The sequence below is a fragment of the Zophobas morio genome, unplaced genomic scaffold, assembly GCF_036711695.1.
Source record: "Zophobas morio isolate AGI-343-1 ecotype UQ-CSIRO unplaced genomic scaffold, CSIRO_AGI_Zmor_V1 ptg000004l, whole genome shotgun sequence".
Lineage (NCBI taxonomy): Eukaryota > Metazoa > Arthropoda > Insecta > Coleoptera > Tenebrionidae > Zophobas > Zophobas morio.
Window position 1 is genome coordinate 3,301,260 of NW_026972109.1, and position 23,819 is coordinate 3,325,078.

The following is a 23,819-nucleotide window of genomic DNA, read 5'->3' on the forward strand; positions in this document are numbered from 1 at the left end:
AACGTCCGCAAACCGAATCTCTGTTCAAGTATAACAAATATAACAAACATAACTTTCTTTTGAGCGAAGAAAATAAAAGTTCGAAAATAAATCGCTGCATGGATTGTGGTGGCATGTATGTAGTATGTAATATTCATTGCGTCTACACCCGCAGCAACTTTGTTGATTGAGCGAGGTGTATGTGGTGGGAGCAGCTAATAAATCTTGCATTCAGAAAACACACGTTCGAATTTATTTCCGCAAATAAAAACAAACTCGGGTGTTTGAAATTGCAACAAATGCCCTGTAGAGCGAAATTTATCGGCATAAATCCGGCGCAAGAACAACTAAATCAATTCTGTGTACTTTTGTTTTATAGTTTAATAAACCGGGTGTTAATATTCACGTCGTTAATTCTCAAACAACGGTACTCGTATACAAAGGGAGTTTATCAAGTCGGATTTTACGCCGCTGCTTATCAGTGGATAATGCACATGCAGTGTATGACAGAAGTGCGTATTTCTTCGAGGGGTTACATGCGAGCGAAACGTTTGCCGTTGTTTATTCTGTTTATAAGGGAGTTGGGAGGCTCAGCGCGAACACTGTGAAATATTGAAAGCAATTTCAATGGTTATTGTCTTATAAGCACCCACATATCTTTTTTTATGAATTCTAGAATTTATGTTTTTTCAGGTAATCCCTCACCGCAGTTCAGGTGGCTGAAGGACGGGGTGCCAATAACTGAATTCTCAACAGATGCTTATTACAAAATCTTCTCCGCTAGTCAGAAGGATGAAGGCAGCTATAGATGTACAGCTTCGAACAAAATCGGCTCAATACTCAGTGAAGAAATCAAGATTCTCGTAGCGTGTAAGTACATTTAGGGTTTAATTGACGAAAATAGAGAAGTGCGAAGTTTGCCTAATTGCTCGATTAAGTACTTTTTGTTTGAGATTGTGACGGTGTCGGCGAATGAATAAATTAACGATTATTGAATCTATTTCTATTGTAAAAACGAAACGACTTGGAAACCGGATTTCACAGGAAACGCAAAAAATGTGTGTAGGAATAATTGAACATTTCTTCAAACCTGTTGGATTTTTCAGGAATACGTCGATTCTTGCATGTTTTAAACGACAATTACGGAAAGATCAAGGGAAATATTTTTGTTGCGACAGTAGTTAATGTATAAGTAATTTCGTTTTTTACCACAGACGTTCAAATTATTTCTTTTTTTTTTTGTTCGCAATTATAATGAAAAGATATTTTACTTACAACATTTCCAGGATAAACGTGAAAACGAAAACTTAAAAAAGTTAGTTATATTTTTACAGTAGCTTTCATGATAAGTAGATAAGTATAATTGAAATATTTACATTTTTCAAAAGTTTATTAAGTAAATAGAAATTTTTATATATTATAATTTTTAGCACGATACTGAATTTACCTTACCTATAAAGCCCACATAATGAAGACACACATTTGACAAAAATTCGAAGAATCCAATTTAACAAAAAAGGGTCGTCTAAGTAAATCGAAAAACACCAGTTTTAAATAATCTCAAGACAAGCCAAGACAATCTTGAAACTAGCTGAGACTCTGAAAAAATCCAACCTAAGATAATACCTCAAGACAATTCAAGATAGTCAAGTCAAGACGACCTTAAGACAAGCTAAGACACAATAAAGAACGCCAAGATAAGACAAATGCTAAAATAAAGTAATGTAAACAAACATCGATGTCGTAACTTCGAAATTATTATGAAGTTAAGAATTTTCACATTTTTCTTCCTAAAATCAATGTGCACAAAAATGTCCGCGACAGACATTCAATAAACACCCCAAGAAACGAATTTAACAAAAACGGTCGCCCACTGAATCGATTTTTTGTGATACAACTAAAAAAAAACTACACATTTTGGTTGATTATAAAGTTGCATCTTCAACCATATGTGGTAATTCCAGAAGAGGATACAAAATTTAGTATGAGATGTACTTAAGTCAAAGACAAGCCAAGATAACCTCAAGATTATCTCAAGATTTAATATGAAACAATTTCAATTCAAGAGAGTTTCAAGATAATCCAAGACAAATCAAGATAACCTCAAGACAAACCAAGAAGATCTTAAGACTAGCTAAAACTCTGAAAAAAACGCTAACACAAACCCAACGCAACAGAAATTCTAATACCAGTAAAACTAAATCGAAGACAACCTTAAGAGTTCCAAGCTAAAACCAAGATAACACCTCAAGACAACTTAAGATAGTCCAGCTAAGATAAACTCAAGATTATCCAAAATAAGTCAAGATAAATAACTAAGATAAACTCAAGGCAAACCAAGACTACTTTAAGACAAACTAAGACACCATAAAGAACCCCAAGACAAGACAAATGTTAAGATAAAGTGAAGTGAAAAAACATCGATGTCGCAACTTTGAAATTATTATGCATTTAAGAATTTTCAAATTTTTCTTCCTAAAATCAATAAAAAAACGTAATTTTTCGTATATTTTTGTATTTAAAACGGTTCTCAAATGTACAGGATGTCCACATATTACGACTGACATTCAATATAAACCACAAGAATCGAATTTAACAAAAACGGTCGCCTACTGAATCGATTTTTTGTGATACAATTAAAAAAAAAAATTACACATTTTGGTTGATTATAAAGTTGCATCTTCAACCATGTGTGGTAATTCTAGAAGAGGATACAAAATTTAGTATGAGATGTACTTAAGTCAAAGACAAGCCAAGATAACCTCAAGATTATCACAAGACTTAGTATGACGCAATATCAATTCAAGACAATTTCAAGATAATCCAAGACAAACCAAGATAACCTCAAGATAAACCAAGACGATCTTAAGACTAGCTAAAACTCGGAAAAAACGCTAACACAAACCCAACGCAAGAGAAATTCTAATACCGGTAAAACTAAATCGAAGACAACCCCAAGAGTTCCAAGCTAAAACCAAGATAACACCTCAAGACAACTTAAGATAGTCCAGCTAAGATAAACTCAAGATTATCCAAAATAAGTCAAGATAAATAACTAAGATAAACTCAAGGCAAACCAAGACTACTTTAAGACAAACCAAGACACCATAAAGAACCCCAAGACAAGACAAATGTTAAGATAAAGTGAAGTGAAAAAACATCGATGTCGCAACTTTGAAATTATGATGCATTTAAGAATTTTCAAATTTTTCTTCCTAAAATCAATAAAAAAACGTAATTTTTCGTATATTTTTATATTTAACACGATTCTCAAATGTACAGGATGTCCACATATTTCGACTGACATTCAATAAAAACCACAAGAATCGAATTTAACAAAAACGGTCGCCTACTGAATCGATTTTTTGTGATACAATTAAAAAAAAAAATTACACATTTTGGTTGATTATAAAGCTGCATCTTCAACCATATGTGGTAATTCTAGAAGAGGATACAAAATTTAGTATGAGATGTACTTAAGTCAAAGACAAGCCAAGATAACCTCAAGATTATCACAAGACTTAGTATGACGCAATATCAATTCAAGACAATTTCAAGATAATCCAAGACAAACCAAGATAACCTCAAGATAAACCAAGACGATCTTAAGACTAGCTAAAACTCGGAAAAAACGCTAGCACAAACCCAACGCAAGATAAATTCTAATACCAGTAAAACTAAATCGAAGACAACCTCAAGAGTTCCAAGCCAAAACCAAGATAACACCTCAAAGGCAACTCAAGATAGTCAAGCTAAGATAAACTCAAGATTACCCAAAACAAGTCAAGATAATTTAAGATAACGCAAGACAACCTTAAGAAAAACTAAGACCCGGTAACATAAGACAGTTTAAGATAATCCAGCTAAAATAATCCCAAGATTAGCCAGGAGAAGCAAGATAACGTCGTCAATATCCAAGATAAGTTAAGATTACCTCAAGAGAAGCCAAGCTGAAAAAAATCTTTGGTGTTTTTGGAACTTCTTTGAAATTTTCAGCAAGATACGAAAGTGTATTTCCTTAATTACGATATGAAACCACAAAATAATTTCTATCGCGTTTTTCATTATTTTTTTGTTCAATTTGTTACAGATTTACTAGTTTAAACCAGTAGAAAGCAGGTTGCGTATTCCAACCAAACAATGGTACTTGTTATGTAAAAAACCATTGAGATATTCAGCTTTGTAACATAAATTTCAAACATTGCGCAGCTGTGCTTAGAGATTTTAAATTACAGATACACGCTTTAATCCATTAGCTTTAAAACCCAAATTTGTCTATAATGGTTTTATTTTATTTCATATTTCCTTTATTGTTATTCCTCAAATAGACGTAGTAGTGACCTGAAATAATTCTTTTCAGCCAAGTCTAAGTTTTCGTTTAATTTTTATAACGAACAGAAATAATCAAACAAGAGTTATTACACTCGGCAGGAAAATTCCAACCACGTTCAGTGTTGTTTTTTTTAAATTCAACTCATATTACATAGTTCGCACTGGTGTACTTCCACAATGGGTTAGATTCAAAACAAACCCAAATAAAACCCCGAACTAGACTATAACTGCACAGAAAGAGCAGTAATTTTATAAAATTCGTGTAAAAACACTGACAGCTAGCTTCACCGGAGAGTTTTTTTAATCCACTAGCTTCAAACTCGAAATTTAGTTCGGATTCTTTTCATTTTATTTAATTTTTTTCCCGAAATTATGATTCTGCAGTGAAGCGTGCCGTACGAGTTTACGCTCGAATTAAAACGCTACCCATTTAATAAAATCCAGTTTGGAAATCTCCAATCTGAAACGCCAAAATTCGCATCTTGATGCCATCTCTTAAAGGGAATTAAACGGAATTAAAACGAACAAAACACCGCCGAATTTCCAAACTCGGACAAAACTTCGCAAAATCAATTACGATTCATACATTTACAAAATGAGAATCGATTCACCTGAAAAACGACCGACGTACGTTGAATTAGATGATTGAATTAGATTGGATGCCGGTAGAATGCAAGTTAGATCGTTAAATTTAAATGATTGCGTCGTGGAACGGACTTGGTAGTATATAGTGAGGCTGCTAGCTCAGTTTGACCTCGTTTGACCTTATATTTCTCTTCAGATATGAATGTTTTCGAAGATCAGACTGAAAAAACCGTGTCCGTCGACGAAGGGCAAGCTGCAATTTTAGATCTTCCCGAAATTGAATCGAAACCGCCGCCCGAGGTCTCGTGGCACACCAACGACGGCCAGCTCCCCTACGCTCAAAAATACGCCAAATCCAAATCCAACCAACTCATCATCCTCTCTACAGACCAATCAGACCAAAAAGCGTACCGGGCACGTGCAATAAATACGCAAGAGGGCAAGGAAGAGAACAGCGCCTTCATAAGACTGACCGTGGAGGAATCCAAAGACCACAAGGAGATCCAACCGCAGATAATCGTACCGCCTGAGGACGTTAAAATCGTCAAGGGTACTTCCCAGGCCACGCTCGATTGCATAGCGAACGCCAGACCGTTACACGAACTAGAAACCCTTTGGTACAAAGACGACATCCTGATCGAAAATGGCGGAATGTATTCGTTGAACGACATCTGGAACAGGAGTCTGACGCTGATTTCGGTGAATACGACCCACAGCGGGAAGTACGAGTGTCGGGTACGACTTAGATCGGACAGGTTGGACACGGTGGCGGCGGAGGCTCAAGTCATCGTTTTGGAGAAGCCGAGGTTTGTGAGCGCGACTCGGGCGGAGACGCTGGGGGAGTACGGGATGCCGATTAGTTTGCCGTGCGATGTGGTGGGGATACCAAAACCGAACGTCACGTGGTACAAGAACAGCCAAGCGGTTAACCTAACCGATCGAAGGTAAGACTTTATTAAATAAAAGTGAGGTTATAACGTTCCCGAAAAAAACGATCAGAGGTTTTTTATCGTTCTTTGTAATTTTATGTCGTAAAAGTACGTGGATCACCGTAATTAATGGTAAAAAGGTGTACTTAAGATATGCGCTCGGTACAGTTCATAAAGAGCGATAAGAGTGTAATTAAGGCACTTTTAGTGTTGATAATTTCGTGCACTCGACGTTGTGTCGACGATTGTTTAACGTTTTTAGCGGATTATAAACGGTGCAGGTGAAACCAGTTCTGTGTTTAGCATTTTGTTTTTTACTAAGGGGGCGTTAGACGAAAACGATTCAAATTTCCTTGATATTCAGCCACTTGTAGCACTTAAACCGATTGCTAAAATAACTGGTTTTTATAGACCACGAAATATTGAATAAATTCGGTAGAAATTCTGTATTGTAATTCGACAAAGTGCCCGAACAGGTCAATTTAAGTAGTTTTTCGCGAAAATAATCTAGTCACTTTGATAGAAGGGATAACGAGGGGGTAATGCACCACATTTTTATTTTGCATCGAATTCGTCCCTATGTGCTCTGAAATAAGGATCAAAATCGCTTAAACTTAGTGCTAGTAATATTGAAGTTGTCGCTTTTCGGTATTCTCTAATAATAATTTGTAAACTACCTGACAGACTTTTTTAAGTGAGTAGATCATTCACTATCAAAACTATTAAAAAATTATGAAAAAAAATAATCGAAGCTTAGCTTTTATCTTGGATATTTTTAATTGTTGCTCGAAATATTGAGTCAAAATATGTAAAAGTGAAAGCATCTGCATAACTGTTACATTATTAAAGACAAGAATATTAGAGTGAAAATACTACGAGAAGATCATGATTCCAAAAAATATATTTTCGAAATACTGTTTTATTGGTGTGTTCTTCTCAAAGAATTTTCACTCTAGAGATAGATTAGCTGAAGAGTGTTTTGGAAAACTGTTCTAAAATATAAACAAAAATACGTTGCTATATTTAGATTTATGAAACTCATATTTTTTTGTCAGTTGTATAAAATTTCAAATTCTTTAAGTGAAGTTTAAAACTGAACAAAGATGTACTTTTGACGTTTATCCGATTACTTTCGAAAATTCTGGATAAATGGAATTTTCGGAGACATGAAGCTGAAGACAATTTCTGCACAAATTAAAACAAAAATAATTTTTGAAGGTGCTAAGAGAAAATAAAAAATTTCATAAGTATTTAAAAAAAATAGAGCTTTGTAAAAGTTTCCTAAAAAAATCTACGATGTAGAGCTGGACTCGCCGATTCCAAAAATATAGAATATTTATAGTTTCAGGTCAAGATTTCCGAAATATTCGGAGTCAAAATCTAATTTTTAAAATATCCTAAAAATTGATATTTTATTTTGGCGATTCTGGAAAAATTATTTGAAATGTAATAATTGAAGATAACTTATGGCGAAATCAACAAAAAAATCTCTTAGGTAATTTTCGAAAATGCTCGGAAAAAGTCAACAATTCCATAAAGGGGACTGAAAGAAATTGAATTTTCGAAGGAATGCAGCCGAAAATAGGACGAAAACGCTTTCTACAAGTCTAAATCAAGAAAAATCTCCTTGGATAATTTTCGAAATTGGTGGGAAAAAAGTTAAAAATTTCATGACGGTATTGAAAATTTGAATTTTTGACAAAGTCGCTTGAAAAGTCACAAACATTTTTAGGTATTTATGGTCCCAGGCCAAGAGTTCCGAAATATTCCATTTTAAAACCATTTTTTTAAAATATCCCAAAAAAGACTATATTTCATTTTAGCGATTCTGAAAAAAAGGTCGAAGAAATAAAACCGAAGATAATTTAAGTCGAAATCAAGAAACAAATCTGTTTCAGCAATTTTCGAAAATGCTTGAAAGGGATTGAAAAAAATAGCTTTTGGAGAAGTAGCCTGAAATTCCAAAATAATTCCAACTCATGGATTTTTAATTTTTCGTTTTTTCAATTTTAGATTTTACAGTTTATCTGTGTTTCAATTTTTCGATTTACAAATTTTCCATTTTTTATTTTTTTTTGTTTCTTCAATTTTACGGTATATAACTCGTCGAGGTCTCTTTTTTAAATCTTTCAGTTTTTGGTTTTCCAACTTTTGGATGTTTCAATTTTTTGTGTGCAATTTTAAATTTGTAATTTTTTGTGTTTTCTTTAGTGTTTCAATTTTTCGGTTTTTCAATGTTCTCATTTTATATATTTTTTCTTCAATGTGAAATTTTTGGTTTTTTGGATTTTTCAATTTTTTGGTTTTCAAGTCTTCGATTTTTAATTTTTCGTTTTTTGATTAAATTTGTCAATTTTTTAATTTTACGAATTTAGGGTTTTTTCATTTTTCAATCACTGGATTTTAATACTTTTTCATTTATTCGATTTTTCAAATTTTGGTGTATCTAAATTTTCGTTTTTCGGATTTCTCAATTTCTCGATTAATCAATTTTTTAATTTTTTGACTTTCCGATTTTTCGATTTTTCGGTTTTCGACTTTTAGATTTTTAATTGTTCGTTTTTTGCTTAAATTTTTCAATACGTAATTAGAGTTTTACCATTTTTCAATTACTGGATTTACTTTTTCAATTTCTTGATCTTCCATGATTACAGTTCTTCGACTGCTTGACGTTTTTATAATTTTTCAATTTTTGGCGTTTGTAAATGTTCGTTTTTCCGATTTGTTAATTTCTCTATTAATCTTTGTTTTAATTTTTCGATTTCTCAAATTTTCGATGTTTCAGTTTTGGAGCTTTTCAATTTTTGTAATTTTTCAATATTTTGATTTTAACAGTTTTTCGATTTTTAAAATTTTTATATTTTCGATTTTTCAATTTCTCAATTTGACAATTTCTCAATTCCTGTTTTTCAAATTTTCAATTTTTTGATTTCTCGATTGTTCGGATTTTTGAGATTTTTTGGTTTTTCAATTTTTGGATTTTTAAAATTTTTATTTTTTCGATTTTCCAATTTTTTTATTTTTCGATTGTTTGGATTTTTGGGATTTTTTGGTTTTTCAATTTTTGGAATTTTATAAGTTTGATTTTTCGATTTTTCGTTTTTTCAATTTTAGATCTTACAGTTTCTCGTTTTTTCAATATTTCGTTTCTTCGATTTGTTAATTTCTAGTTTTCATTTTAAATATGTAATAACAATTACAGTTTTTAAATTTTTTCACTCTTTCATTTATTCGATTTTTCAAATTTTGGTGTATATAAATTTTCGTTTTTCGGATTTCTCAATTTCTCGATTAATCAATTTTTTAATTTTTTGACTTTCCGATTTTTCGATTTTTCAATTCTTCGATTTCTGTATTGTTCGAATTTTTGACTTCTGCTTTTAGATTTTTTGGTTTTTCAATTTTTGGAATTTTATAATTTTGATTTTTCGATTTTTCGTTTTTTCAATTTTAGATCTGACAATTTCTCGTTTTTTCAATATTTCGTTTCTTGGATTTTTGGTTTCCAATTTTTCTGGTTTTCATTTTAAATAAATGTAATAACAATTACAAATTGGTCACTTTTTCAGTTTTACGTATTTAGAGTTTTTCCATTTTTCAATTTCTGAATTTTAATACTTTTTCATTTATTCGATTTTTCAATTTTTAATTTTTGAATTTGTCGATACTTAATTTAATCAATTTTCAGTGTTACAGTTTTTCGAGTTTTCAATTTTTCAATTTTTGGTGTATCTAAATTTTCGACTTTCCGATTTTTCGATTTCTCAATTCTTCGATTTCACAATTTTTCGCTTTCTCAATTGTTCGGTTTCTCAATCTTTCGATTTCTCAATTTTTTTATTTCTGAAATTTCCGACTCCTCAAATTTTCGATGTTTCAGTCTTGGGACTTTTCAACTTTTAGATTTTTCAATAGTTTGATTTTTCAGTTTTTCGATTTTTTTAATTCCCGATTTTTCAATTTTTCAGTTTTTTTTTTGTTTCAAAAAAAGCTGTTTCAGCAATTTTCGAAAATGCTCGGAAAATCAAAAATTTTATAAAGGGGATTGAAAAGATATAACTTTTGGAAAACTTGAATGAAAATCCAAAAAAATATAAAATGTAGAATTCGACGTACTGATTCCTAAAAATAGCGAATTAATGGTCGCGGGCCAAGATTTCGGAACTATTCGGTTTCAAAATTCAAAAAATTTCCAAAAATCACCATATTTCATTTCGGCGATTCTGGAAAATTGCTCCGAATTTTCAAAGGAATGATGCCGAAAATACAACGAAAATGCCTTCTGCAATCAAGAAACCTCCTTGGAAAATTTTCAAGATTGCTGGGAAAAAAATTAAAAATTTCATAACGGTATTGAAAATTTGAATTTTTGAGAAAGGCGCTTAAAAAGTCACAAAAAATTTTAGAACCTGCTGATTCCAAAAATGTAGAGTATTTATGGTCCCAGGCCAAGATTTCCAAAATATTCGGTTTCAAAATCAAATTTTCAAAATATCCCAAAAATGACTATATACTTATTTTATTTTGGCGATTCTGGAAAATAAGTTTGGAACATAATTATCGAAGAAATGAAGCCGAAGATAACTCGAAATCAAGAAAAAGATCTGTTTCAGCAATTATCGAAAATGCTCGGAAAATCAATAATTTTACAAAGGGGATTCAAAAACGTTAGCTTTTCGAAAAGTTGGCTGAAAGTCGAAAATAATTCTAGCAAGTAGATTTCGACGGCTGATTCCAAAAATATGGCGAACTAATTCGCGGGCCAAGTTTTCGGAACTATTCGGTTTCAAAATCTGATTTTTTAAATTTTCCAAAAATTACCATATTTCATTTCGGCAATTATGGAAAAATGCTTCGAATTTTTAAAGAAATGAAGCCGAAAATAGGACGAAAACACCTCCTATAAGTCTAAATCAAGAAAAAAACTCCTTGGATAATTTTCGAAATTGCTGTGAAAAAAGTCAAAAATTCCATAACGGTATTGAAAATTTGAGTTTTTGGCAAAGTCGCTTAAAAAGTCACAAAACAATTCTGATGCGAAAAATATAGAATACAGGCAAAGATTTCCGACGAATTCAGTTTTAAAATCAGATTTTTAAAATATCCTAAAAATGGCAATGTTTAATTTTGCCGATTTTGGGAGAAAGATTGGAACATAATAATCCAAGGAATCTAGCCGAAGATAACTTAAATCGAAATCAAGAAAAAAAATCTGTTTAAGCAATTTTCGAAAATTCACGGAAACTCAAAAATTTTATAAAGTGGATTGAAAAAAAAAAATAGCTTTTGGAAAAGTAGCCCGAAAATCCAACAAAATTCTAGCATGTCGATCTCGACGTACTGATTCCAAAAACATAGCACAGGCAAAGATTTCCAAAGAATTCGGTTTTAAAATATCCTGAAAATGGCTATATTTCATTTTGGCGATTCTGGGAGAAAGATTGGAACGTAATAATCGAAGAAATCTAGCCGAAGATAACTTAAGTCGAAATCAAGAAAAAAAATTTGTTTAAGCAATTTTCGAAAATTCTTGGAAAATCAAAAATTTTATGAAGTGGATTAAAAAAAAAATAGCTTTTGGAAAAGTTGCCCGACAATCCAAAAAAATTCTAGCATGTCGATCTCTACGTACTGATTCCAAAAATATAGCGAATTAACGGTGACGGGCCAAGATTTCGGAACTATTAGGTTTCAAAATCTAATTTTTTAAATTTTCCAAAAATGACCATATTTCATTTCGGCGATTCTGGAAAAATGCTTCGAATTTTCGAAGGAATGAAGCCGAAAATAGGACGAAAACACTTTCTACAAGTGTAAATTAACAAAAAACTCCTTGGATAATTTTCAAAATTGCTGTGAAAAAAGTCAAAATTTCCATAACGGTATTGAAAATTTGAGTTTTTGACAAAGTCGCTTAAAAAGTCACAAAAAAATTCTGATTCCAAAATTATAGAGTACAGGCAAAGATTTCCAAAGAATTCGGTTTTAAAATATCCTAAACATGACTATATTTCATTTTGGCGATTCTGGGAGAAAGATTGGAATGTAATAATTGAAGAAATCTAGCCGCAGATAACTTGAGTCGAAATCAAGAAAAAAAATCTGTTTAAGCAATTTTCGAAAATTCTCGGAAAATCAAAAATTTTATAAAGTGGATTGAAAAAAAAATAGCTTTTGGAAAAATAGCCCGAAAATCCAAAAAAATTCTAGCATGTCGATCTCGACGTACTGATTCCAAAAACATAGCGAATTAATGGTGACGGGCCTAGATTTCGGAACTATTCGGTTTCAAAATCTAATTTTTAAAATTTTCCAAAAATGACCATATTTCATTTCGGGGATTCTGGAAAAATGCTTCGAATTTTCGAAGGAATGAAGCCGAAAATAGGACGAAAATACTTTCTACAAGTCTAAATCAAGAAAAAACTCCTTGGATAATTTTCGAAATTGCTGTGAAAAAAGTCAGAATTTCCATAACGGTATTGAAAATTTGAGTTTTTGACAAAGTCGCTTAAAAAGTCACAAAAAAATTCTGATTCGAAAAATATAGAGGACAGGCAATGATTTCCAAAAAATTCGGTTTTAAAATATCCTAAAAATGTCTACATTTCATTTTGGCGATTCTGGCAGAAAGATTGGAACGTAATAATTGAAGAAATCTAGCCGAACATAACTGAAGTCGAAATCAAGAAAAAAAATCTGTTTAAACAATTTTCGAAAATTCTCGGAAAATCAAAAATTTTATAAAGTATAAAAAAAAAATATAAAAAAATTCTAGCATGTCGATCTCGACGTACTGATTCCAAAAACATAGCGAATTAATGATGACGGGCCAAGATTTCGGAACTATTCGGTTTCAAAATCTAATTTTAAAAATTTTCAAAAATGACCATATTTCATTTCGGTGATTCTGATACTAAAAAATGTAGCTTTTGACAAAGTTGTTTAAAAAGTCACAAAAAATTCTGATCCCAAAAGAATATTTATGGTTCCGGGCAAAGATTTCCGGAATATTCGGTTTTAAAATAAATTTTTTAAAATATCCTAAAAATGACTATATGTATTTCATTTTGGCGATTCTAAAAAAAAGTTGTAATATAATAATCGAAAAAATGAAGCCGAAGATAACTTAAGTCGAAATCAAGAAAAAAATCTGTTTGGGTAATTTTCTAAAATGGTCGGAAAATCAAAAAGTTTGTAAGGGGTATTGAAAAAAAATAGGTTTTGAAAAAGTTGCCTGAAAATTAAAAAAATCTAGAATGTAGATCTGAATAACCATATTTCATTTTGGCGATTTTGAAATATTATTAATTATTCATTTCATACATAATGTACTCGTATCATTGTTGAAAGCAATCAAACTGAATAAAATATCCGCGCAATAAAATTGATTTGAGGCGTAACCGTACACCAGAAATTAAACGAAAGATCCATCACAAAGTCAAACTCCGGTCTTCATTAAATCTTAAAATATTCATGATCAAATGCGTTACAAAGAATTTTTACGTTCACAGTAATGAGAGCCTGCGTATTTGTTCTCAATAGTTTTTAACTCCTTCACCCGACTTCCCTGCAGTAATTAAAGTTTCACAAATATTCCTCGGAATAAAGTCATAACTCTGTGACCTCATTGCAATAACAAGAATTTCTCTAAAATATCATCGCCTTGTGAACGTTGAATTTTGCATTAATTAAAAACGGCATTGGATTGTTTATCATTTTAACGTCGCCCTTAACGTTATTATAAAATAATGAAGTGAAACAACGTAGAATGAATAATTAATTAGTGCAATATTTGCCGGTGAAGTTTAATCGCCACATTTATACTTTAACTAGTTGGTTTTTTCTCTTGAAAGTTTACATTTTTCACTCTAATGACTCAGTTTCTTAGAGATAATTACAGCGGTAATAAGCAGCTAATTTTCGATTTCTGTGTTTACTTAATTTTAATGACATTCTTAACGATTTCGTTTAAATATGAGGATTTTTCGCGAGGATGTTTATTTCAGTTACCATTAATTTTTTGTGCTGATAATAGATAAAGCATAAATCAAGCGGAAAGATGGCAGACTATGACCAATTAATCAAAAGTTACATATTAATGCAGAAAATGGGTAAAACGTCGCAGATTAATTTATAGAGTTTGAAATCTATAAAAAATTCAGGCAGTGGATGCAGTGACATTTACTCTGACCTTTGAAATCTCTCTCTAATCGGGCGTTATATCATTCGTACTCAGCGAACAATCTGTCCACGTTGTTTTCTTTCGAGTATGAATTTTTGAGGTTGTTGTGATTGTCGGACTAATTTATAACATTTCGGAACACAAAACCTACGAAATTCTTTGAATTTTTTCCAGCTGTGTTTCCAGCTCGACTCTTCAAATAGCGAAGAATATCTCGAATTCTTTCATACGTTGAAACGGAAAAATTTAATTTTGATTAAGTCGGAGTCGGGAACAGTTTTCGTGAGGGATATTCATTCCCACAGTATTTATTATAAAATCGATTCGGTTATCAATGCAAATAGGGGTTCTTGTTAATTAGGTTAACAATTGCCCTGTCACGATTATGCGTCAGATAACAAAGCGGAAACAATAATAAATTTAAAGCCAGGCAGGTTTTAATCCGCTCTCTCTTATACCTATACACTTAATTTATTTGTCGAAATATCCATCAACGAACTGTTATTACAAGCCACGTTTATTTTTCTTTTCTGCTCATTACACACGCTTTATTCAGTTCCATGTTTGTTTATTTTCGGGAACGTGTGCCATTACATAACCGAAATTCCTCCGGAATTAAAATTCGTGGAGGTCGTGACACTTCATTATCGCGTTCCAGGTACGTCCTCGAGGAAGACAATTCGCTGCTTATTAAAAAACTGCTAATAAACGACAACGGGATGTTCCAATGTTTCGCCAACAGCGAGGCCGGCGAAAGCTCCATCTCCACGTGGCTGCGAGTGAAGAGTAAGTATTGACCCAGCCACCCACAGAATTAATAAAAAATCTGACACCACATGCAGAACGCAGAAAAGCGAGGAGCTTAACGGCTAGACTAGCCAGATTCCGGGGTTCCGGCGAACGCCATAACAAAAAGAGTTTTGTTTTTATTACACCATGTAAGGGAATCCAAATGACGGAATGCTGTTGTTGAGTTTTGATTTGCCATCACGTGCACGTAGTTAGACTAAATTGAGGCATTGTATGTTGTTGTTGCACCGTTTTCTTGTTTTTCGTACTAGCATGTTATTGTCGCTGCACCAACTCAGTTCGCGTTCTAATTCGTTCTTGCTGCAGCCGCCGTGCCCATCATGGAGGTCGGCCCGCAGAACGTCACGGTCCTGGACGGCAAGGACGCAACGCTGTCGTGTAGAGCGGCGGGAGCGCCCACACCCAACGTCACCTGGATCTACAAAGGTGAGCTCCATTTCTCCCGTTAGACGCGCGCTTGTAACCTATAACAACCGCCTGTTGCATGGTCGTGTGCATTACTAATGTTTGCAGGCGAACAAGAAATTGAAACTTCGAGCAGGGTCCAAATTCTCGACACGGGAGATTTGCTAATAGCGGCGGTTAAAGAAGCGGATGTTGGAATGTACACTTGTATAAGAGCCAACGAAGCTGGAGAAGTGCGAGGCTCGGCATACTTGGGAGTCTTGGGTCAGTAAAGCGTTGCATGTTTCGTTGTGAGAAAAACTTTAAATGTGGTTTTGTTGCTAAATTGTAAGGCGCATACCGTTCAAAAGCAAACTGGAGTTTCCGGATGTCTGTCTGTTGTCGGGTACTGAACTGACTACTGTGAAGTTTTAGTATTTTTCAAGTTGGTTTATTAATGGGTGTAATATACACCGCGTCTCGATGCTTGAAAAACCTGCCGCATATTATACGCTCTACCCGGTGTTCGCAAAACAGCGAGCTATTTAAGCCAACTGCGCATTTCACCATGAGGTGTACATCTAAGAATCAATTTAATTAAGATACAAATTAAATAAAAAAAAAATCATGATTCGAAAATAAATGTTCAAAACCAAATTCATTGCTTTGTATCAAAATGAATCAGTGTTTAAAATTACTTTAAACGCCTTGAATGAATGTAATATAATACCTAACTTAAGTAAAAACATCCAGAATTTCAGACATATCGTTCCAAAAAAAGTAAGTAAAATTTTAGTTTTGAATTTTTCGATTTTTTAATTTTCCAATTTTTTTGATTTTTAATTTTTCAGGTTCTTGATTTTTAGTTCCTTCTTTTTCTCGATTATTAGTTTTTCAATTTTTAACAAAAAACAATTACCAAAACTAAAATTTTGGAAAATCGTAAACAATGCTTTATATCAATTTTTTTTAATATCGTCAACTTTCTGCAGAAGATGAAACTACAAGAGAATAGAGAAACTACAAGTGAATACGGAAGTTTTGGTCAGCATTTTAAAAATCTGGATGGATTTTTCGTTTCTTCATTTTTTCAATTTGCAATTTTTCAATGATTATCAGATTTAACAATTTTTCGTACTTTTTATTTAATTTTTCGTTTTTTACAATTTGTTGATTTTAAAATTTTTGATATTTTCAACTTTTCGTTTTTACAATTGTCTGATTTTTAATTTTTTCGATTCTTCATTTCCTTTATTTGCAATTTTTCGGTTTTACAATTTTCCGATTTTAAAATTTTTGGTCTTTTCAAATTTTCGTTTTTATAATTTTCTAATTTTCGACATTTTCAATTTTTTGATTTTACAGATTCTTGATTTTTAAATTTTTGGTTTTCTCAAATTTTCGTTTTTACAATTTTTCTCTTTTTAATTTTACGCTTTGCAGACTTCAAAATTTTTTGTTTTTTCAACTTTTCGTTTTTACAATTATTGTTGTTTTTTAATTTTTGTTTTTACAATTGTCTGATTTTTAATTTTTTCGATTCTTCATTTCCTTTATTTGCAATTTTTCGGTTATACAATTTCCCAATTTTCATAATTTTTATATTTTCAACTTTTCGTTTTTACAATTATTGTTCTGTTATTTAATTTTTGTTTTTACAATTGTCTGATTTTTAATTTTTTCGATTCTTCATTTCCTTTATTTGCAATTTTTCGGTTTTACAATTTCCCAATTTTCAAAATTTTTTATATTTTCAACTTTTCGTTTTTACAATTTTCTAATTTTCGACATTTTCAATTTTTTGATTTTACAGTTTCTTGGTTTTAAAATTTTTGGTTTTCTCAACTTTTCGTTTTTACAATTTTTCTCTTTTTCATTTTACGTTTTGCAGACTTCAAAATTTTTTGTTTTTTCAACTTTTCGTTTTTACAATTATTGTTCTGTTTTTTAATTTTTTCGATTCTTCATTTCCTTTATTTGCAATTTTTCGGTTTTACAATTTCCCAATTTTCAAAATTTTTGTATCTTCAACTTTTCGTTTTACAAATATTGTTCTGTTATTTAATTTTTGTTTTTACAATTGTCTGATTTTTAATTTTTTCGATTCTTCATTTCCTTTATTTGCAATTTTTCGGTTTTACAATTCCTAATTTTCAAAATTTTTTATATTTTCAACTTTTCGTTTTTACAATTTTCTGATTTTCGACATTTGCAATTTTTTGATTTTTCAGATTCTTGATTTTAAAATTTTTGGTTTTCTCAACTTTTCGTTTTTACAATTTTTCCCTTTTTCATTTTACGGTTTGCAGACTTCCAAATTTTTAGTTTTTTCAACTTTCCGTTTTTACAATTGTTCTATTTTTCAATTTTCGTTTTTACAATTGTCTGATTTTTAATTTTTTCGATTCTTCATTTCCTTTATTTGCAATTTTTCGGTTTTACAATTTTCCGATTTTAAAATTTTTGGTCTTTTCAAATTTTCGTTTTTATAATTTTCTGATTTTCGACATTTTCAATTTTTTGATTTTACAGATTCTTGATTTTTAAATTTTTGGTTTTCTCAAATTTTCGTTTTTACAATTGTTCTCTTTTTAATTTTACGCTTTGCAGACTTCAAAATTTTTTGTTTTTTCAACTTTTCGTTTTTACAATTGTTGTTTTTTAATTTTTGTTTTTACAATTGTCTGATTTTTAATTTTTTCGATTCTTCATTTCCTTTATTTGCAATTTTTCGGTTATACAATTTGCCAATTTTCAAAATTTTTATATTTTCAACTTTTCGTTTTTACAATTATTGTTCTGTTATTTAATTTTTGTTTTTACAATTGTCTGATTTTTAATTTTTTCGATTCTTCATTTCCTTTATTTGCAATTTTTTGGTTTAACAATTTCCCAATTTTCAAAATTTTTTATATTTTCAACTTTTCGTTTTTACAATTTTCTAATTTTCGACATTTTCAATTTTTTGATTTTACAGTTTCTTGATTTTAAAATTTTTGGTTTTTTCAACTTTTCGTTTTTACAATTTTTCTCTTTTTCATTTTACGGTTTGCAGACTTCAAAATTTTTAGTTTTTTCAACTTTTCGTTTTTACAATTATTGTTCTGTTTTTTAATTTTTGTTTTTACAATTGTCTGATTTTTAATTTTTTCGATTCTTCATTTCCTTTATTTGCAATTTTTCGGTTTTACAATTTCCCGATTTTAAAATTTTTGGTCTTTTCAAATTTTCGTTTTTAGAGATTTCTGATTTTTCTTTTTGCAATTTTTTAATTTTACAGTTTCTTGATTTTAAATGTTTTGTTTTTTTAAACTTTTCGGTTTTATAATTTTTTATTTTTCAATTTTCTTGTTTACATTTGTCTGATTTTTCATTTTTTCGATTCTTCAATTTTTCGTTTCCTCAATTCTTTCATTTGCAATTTTTCGATTTTAGAATTTCCTAATTTTAAAATTTTTGTATTTTCAAATTTTCGTTTTTATAGGTTTCTGATTTTTAGTTTTTTCAATTTTTCGTTTCTTCAATTTTTTGATCTACAATTTTTTGATTCTACAATTTAACGATTTCAAAAATTTTGCTTTTTCAACTTTTCGTTTTTACGGTGTCTTCCATTTTTCAATTTTGGGTTTTACAATTGTCTGATTTTTCATTTTTTCGATTCTTCATTTCGTTTATTTGCAATTTTTCTATTCTGTTTTTAAAGTGTCTTCCATTTTTCAATTTTGTTTTTTACATTTGTCTGATTTTTCAATTTTTCGATTCTTCAATTTTTCGTTTCCTCAATTCTTTCATTTGCAATTTTTCGATTTTAGAATTTCCCGGTTTTAAAATTGTTGGTCTTTCAAATTTTCGTTTTTACACGTTTCTGATTTTTCGTTTTTTTAATTTTTCGTTTCAATTTCCGGATATGCAATTTTTTAATTCTATAATAAAATTTATCGATTTTAAAATTTTTGGTTTTTTCAACTTTTCATTTTTCAGTTTTTTTTTTCATTTTTCTTTTTCCAATTTCCCAATTTTAAATTTTTTGATATTTTCAACTTTTCGCTTTTATATTTTTCTGATTTTTCAATTTTTCGTTTCTTCAATTGCTTGATTTGCAATTTCTTGATTCACTACAATTTATCGATTTTAAAATTTTTTGTTTTCAACTTTTCCTGTTTCCAGTTTTTCTGTTTTTCAGTTTTCCTTTTATAATTTTCTGATTTTTCACTTTTTCAATTTTCGTTTCTTCAATTTCTTGATTTGCAATTTTTTTATATTACAGTTTCTTGATTTTAAAATTTTTGATTTTTTCGACTGTTCATTTTGTACAATTTTTCAATTTTCGTTCTTACAGTTGTCTGATTTTTCGTTTTTTCGATCGTTTCTTCATTTCTTTTATTTGCAATTTTTTAATTTTACAATTTCCCAATTTTTAAATTTTTGGTTTTTTCAAGTTTTCGTTTTTCCAATTTTTCTGTTTTTCGTTTCTTCAATTTCTTGCTCTGCATTTTTTGATTCTGCAATTTCCCGATTTATTTTTTTTTTCAATTTTTCGTTTTTACGATTTTTCTGTTTTTCAATTTTCATTTACAAATTTTTAATGTTTCACTCTTCCGATTTTTCAATTGTGTGTTTCTTGAGTTTTTTAATTTGAATTTTTTCGTTTATTCAATTTCTTCATTTCCAATTTTCCTATTTCTCAATTTTCATTTTTATAATTTTCTGGTTTTTCACTTTTTCCATTTTTCAAATTTTCATTTCTTCAATTTTTTGATTTGCAATATTTCGTTTTCGATCTTACAATTTCTCTATTTTAAAATTTTTGATTTTTCAATTTTTCGTTTTTATAATAATTTTTCACTTTTTCGATTTTACAATTTCCCGATTTATTTTTTTTTTTTCAAAATTTCTTTTTGGACAATTTTTCTATTTTTCAATTTTCGTTTTTACAATTTTCTAATTTTTCACTCTTCAATTTTTGGCTTTTTTAATTTTTCGTTTCTGCAATCCCTTTATTTGCAATTTTTCGATTTTACAATTTCCCAATTTTAAAGTTTTTATTTTTTTCAACTTCTCGTGTTTCCAATTTTTCTGTTTTTCCATTCACAGTCTGATTTTTCACTTTTTCGATTTCTCAATTTTTCGTTTCTTCAGTTTCTTGATTTGCAATTTTTCAATCTAATAATTTCCCGATTTAAAATTTTTTTACAATTTTTCTGTTTTTCAGTTTTCATTTACAATTTTCTAATTTTTCACTCTCTTGATTTTAGTTTTTTCTTCAGTGTCTTGATCTGCAATTTTTCATTTCTTCAATTTCTTCATTTCCAATTTTTCTATTTCCTAATTTTCATTACAATTTCCCTATTTTAAAATTTTTTATTTTTCTCAATTTTCCGTTTTTATAATTTTTCTATTTTCAATTTTCATTTTTACAATTTTCTAATTTTTCACTTTGTCGAATTAATTTTTTTTTAATTTTTCAATTTTCGTTTTTAATTTTTATAATTTTTCGATTTTTTAATTTTTCCTTTCTTTTTTATTTTTCTCAATTTTCCCTTTTTGATAATTTTTCTATTTTCAATTTTCATTTTTACAATTTTCTAATTTTTCACTTTGTCGAATTGATTTTTTTTTAATTTTTCAATTTTCGTTTTTAATTTTTATAATTTTTCGATTTTTTAATTTTTCCTTTCTTCAATTTTTCGTGTCTTCAATTCCTTTCTTTACTATTTTTCTATTTCTTTCCCAATTTTCATTTTTACAATTTCCTGGTTTTTCACTTTTTCCATTTTCTAATTTTTTGTTTCTTCAATTTCTTGATCTGCAATTTTTCTATTTCTCAATTTTTATTTTTACAATTTCCTGGTTTTTCACTTTTTCCATTTTTCAATTTTTTGTTTCGTCACGTGCTTGATTTGCAATATTTCGTTTTCGATTTTACAATTTCCTTGTTTTAAAATTTTTGATTTATTTCAATTCTTCGTTTTTATTATTTTACGATTTTCTAATTTTTCACTTTTTCGATTTTAAAATTTTTGTTTTTTTTTTCAATTATTCTGTTTATACAATTTTTCTATTTTCGTTTTTGTAATTTTCTGGTTTTTCACTTTTTCAGTTTTTCGTTTCTTCAATTTTTTGATTCTATAAATTATCGATTTTAACATTTTTGGTTTTTTCAACTTTTTGTTTTTATAATGTTTCCGTTTTTGCAGTTTTCCTTTTACAATTGTCTGAGTTTCCATTTTTTCGATTTTTCAATTTTTCGTTTCTACAGTTTCTTGAATTGCAATTTTTCGATCTTACAATTTCCCGATTCTAAAATTTTACATTTGGGGCCCCCGAGAAGAAGAATGTGAAGGAATCTGAAACAATTTGAAGGAATTTGAAATAATTCGAAAGAATTTGATAGAATCGGAAAGAATCTAAGAAACTCCGAGAGAATCCGAAAAAATATGAAGGAATCTGAAACAATTTGATGCGATTTGCAGTAATCTAAAAGAATCTGAAAAATTGGAAGAATTGGAAGTAATAGAAATGGAAAGAATTTAAAAGATTATTCTGACAGAATTTGATAGAACCTGAAGAAATCTAAAACAGTTTAAAAGAGTTTGATGTAATTTGAGAGAATCTGAAAAAATGGAAAGAATAAAATTTAAAACAATCTGAATGAGTCTAATAGAATCTGAGAGGATCTGAAAGAATCTGTAAGAATGTGAAAAAATGTGAAGGAATCTGAAACAATTTGAAGGAATTTGATGTAATTTGAAAGAATCTAAAAGAATCTGAAAAAATATGAAAGAGTCTGAAAGAACCCGAAAGAATCTAAGAAAATCTGAAAGAATCCGAAGGAATCTGGAAGGAATTTGATGTAACTTGAAAAACTTTAAAAAATCTGAAGCCTTGAAAAGAATAGAATTTGAAAGAATCTCATAGAATCTGACATAATTTGATGGAATCTGACAGAATGTGAAAGATCTGGAAGAATCCGAAAGAATCGAAAAGAATCCAATTCAAAGGAGTTTGATGTAATCTGAGACAATCTAAGATTTTGCAATTTTTCAATGTTACAATTTCCCGGATTTACGTAATTTTTTTTTTCAATTTTTTGTTTTTATAATTTTTCTGCTTTTCAGTTTTCATTTACAATTTTCTAATTTTTTACTCTTCCGATTTTTCAATTGTGTGTTTCTTCAATTTCTTCTTTTGCAATTCTTCGTTTCTTCAGTTTCTTGATTTACAAAATTTCGTTTTCGTTTTTACAATTTTAGATTTTCTTCAATTTTTCGTTTTTATAATCTTTCTGTTTTTCAATTTTCATTTTTAAAATCTTCTAATTTTTCATTTTTTCGATTTTTCAGTTTTTCATTTCTTTGCAATTTTTCGATTTTACGTTTTGGTTTTTTCAATGTCTCGTTTTTCTTCAGTTTCTTGATTTGCAATTTTTCGGTTTTACAATTTCCCGATTTTAAGATATTTGTTTTTTTTTTTTCTATTTTTCAGTTTCTCTAAAAATAGAATACATTTTCAAAAATAGTTAATGCAAGATCTTAGAGCGTTCGGTTTTGCAGTTTCTAAGTTAAATTGTAAAGTGTTACCTGCATAATTTTTTTGTTTTTGTAAATTTGGATATCCAAGGTAAAAATAAAACGGATTTATAAACCACTGGTATAGAAATAAGCTACTTCATAAAATTTACTAAGCAAAATTTGGAGACAACGACAGGCAGACGGACCCGATTTATTCGGCAATAAACTCTGGGTACTACTTTGGGCAATTTCCCATATTTCGCGGGACGTAAATTATTTTTCAGCCTCACACATTGTAAATGATTATTGCACTCACATGTCACATGATGTCAACTGACCAATCAAACGCGTCAATATTTGTAAATTCAACCAATCAGCATACAATTACGTGATAATTGCACACTGTGCAATTACCACTACCGATAATTATCACTAGCCAGATGTGCCAACTATAAGATAAGCAAGTACCAGTTAATTGCAAAAAAAAACAAGAGGTTACTAACCAAATATTTAATTATGAAACTAAGAATTGTAATTAATTATGGTACAGTTGTAGTAATTTACAGGGGTTTGTGTGCTTGGTGAAGTAGTAACTATATTTTTAGACATTTGTACCAAAGCAGACGGTGCGCAATTTGTGGATTTGTTATTAGACTCTTCCATAGCCGTTGAGTTGGCGCGTAATTTGTCAATCATTTGATAATGATGATCTCCATCGAGCTGAAGGTATGGTTTGATGGAGAAAGTATTGGCATGACCGGTAATCTTTATAAGCTGTTCTTCACCGACTCCCGCTTTTGCAAGTTGCGACACTGCAGTTGACCGTAATGAATGATTACTAATCTTCTTTTTCTTTATGTCGATGCCTATTTCTTCTGCGGCGGTTCTTGTCCATTTCCCCATTTCATTCCTTCCAACGGGTGAATTTTTGAACCATCCTACAGAACTAGGTTCTCTCCATGCAGGATTTGGCGTTAAAAATAAACGATCGGTGGTTATATGTTTACCTCTCTTGCTCAGCATTTTTTTGTAGAGCCTTAAATAATAAAATAATTATTATTTTGTATTTGAAACAGTATTTAATTACCTAACAGGGCAAATTCT

At 29.9% G+C, this 23,819-nt stretch overlaps 1 protein-coding gene across 3 annotated transcripts in view; it reads left to right on the top strand.

The window, feature by feature from the left end:
* LOC135137635 (protein sidekick) overlaps positions 1–23,819 on the top strand; it is a 205,715-nt gene that overhangs the window by 141,531 nt on the left and 40,365 nt on the right. For all 3 annotated transcript variants that reach the window (XM_064067345.1, XM_064067353.1, XM_064067363.1), the window contains exons 3-7: positions 673–849; positions 5,093–5,840; positions 14,669–14,796; positions 15,127–15,246; positions 15,334–15,489. In XM_064067345.1, the coding sequence (XP_063923415.1) occupies positions 673–849; positions 5,093–5,840; positions 14,669–14,796; positions 15,127–15,246; positions 15,334–15,489 (1,329 nt within the window). The remainder of the gene's footprint in view (positions 1–672; positions 850–5,092; positions 5,841–14,668; positions 14,797–15,126; positions 15,247–15,333; positions 15,490–23,819) is intronic.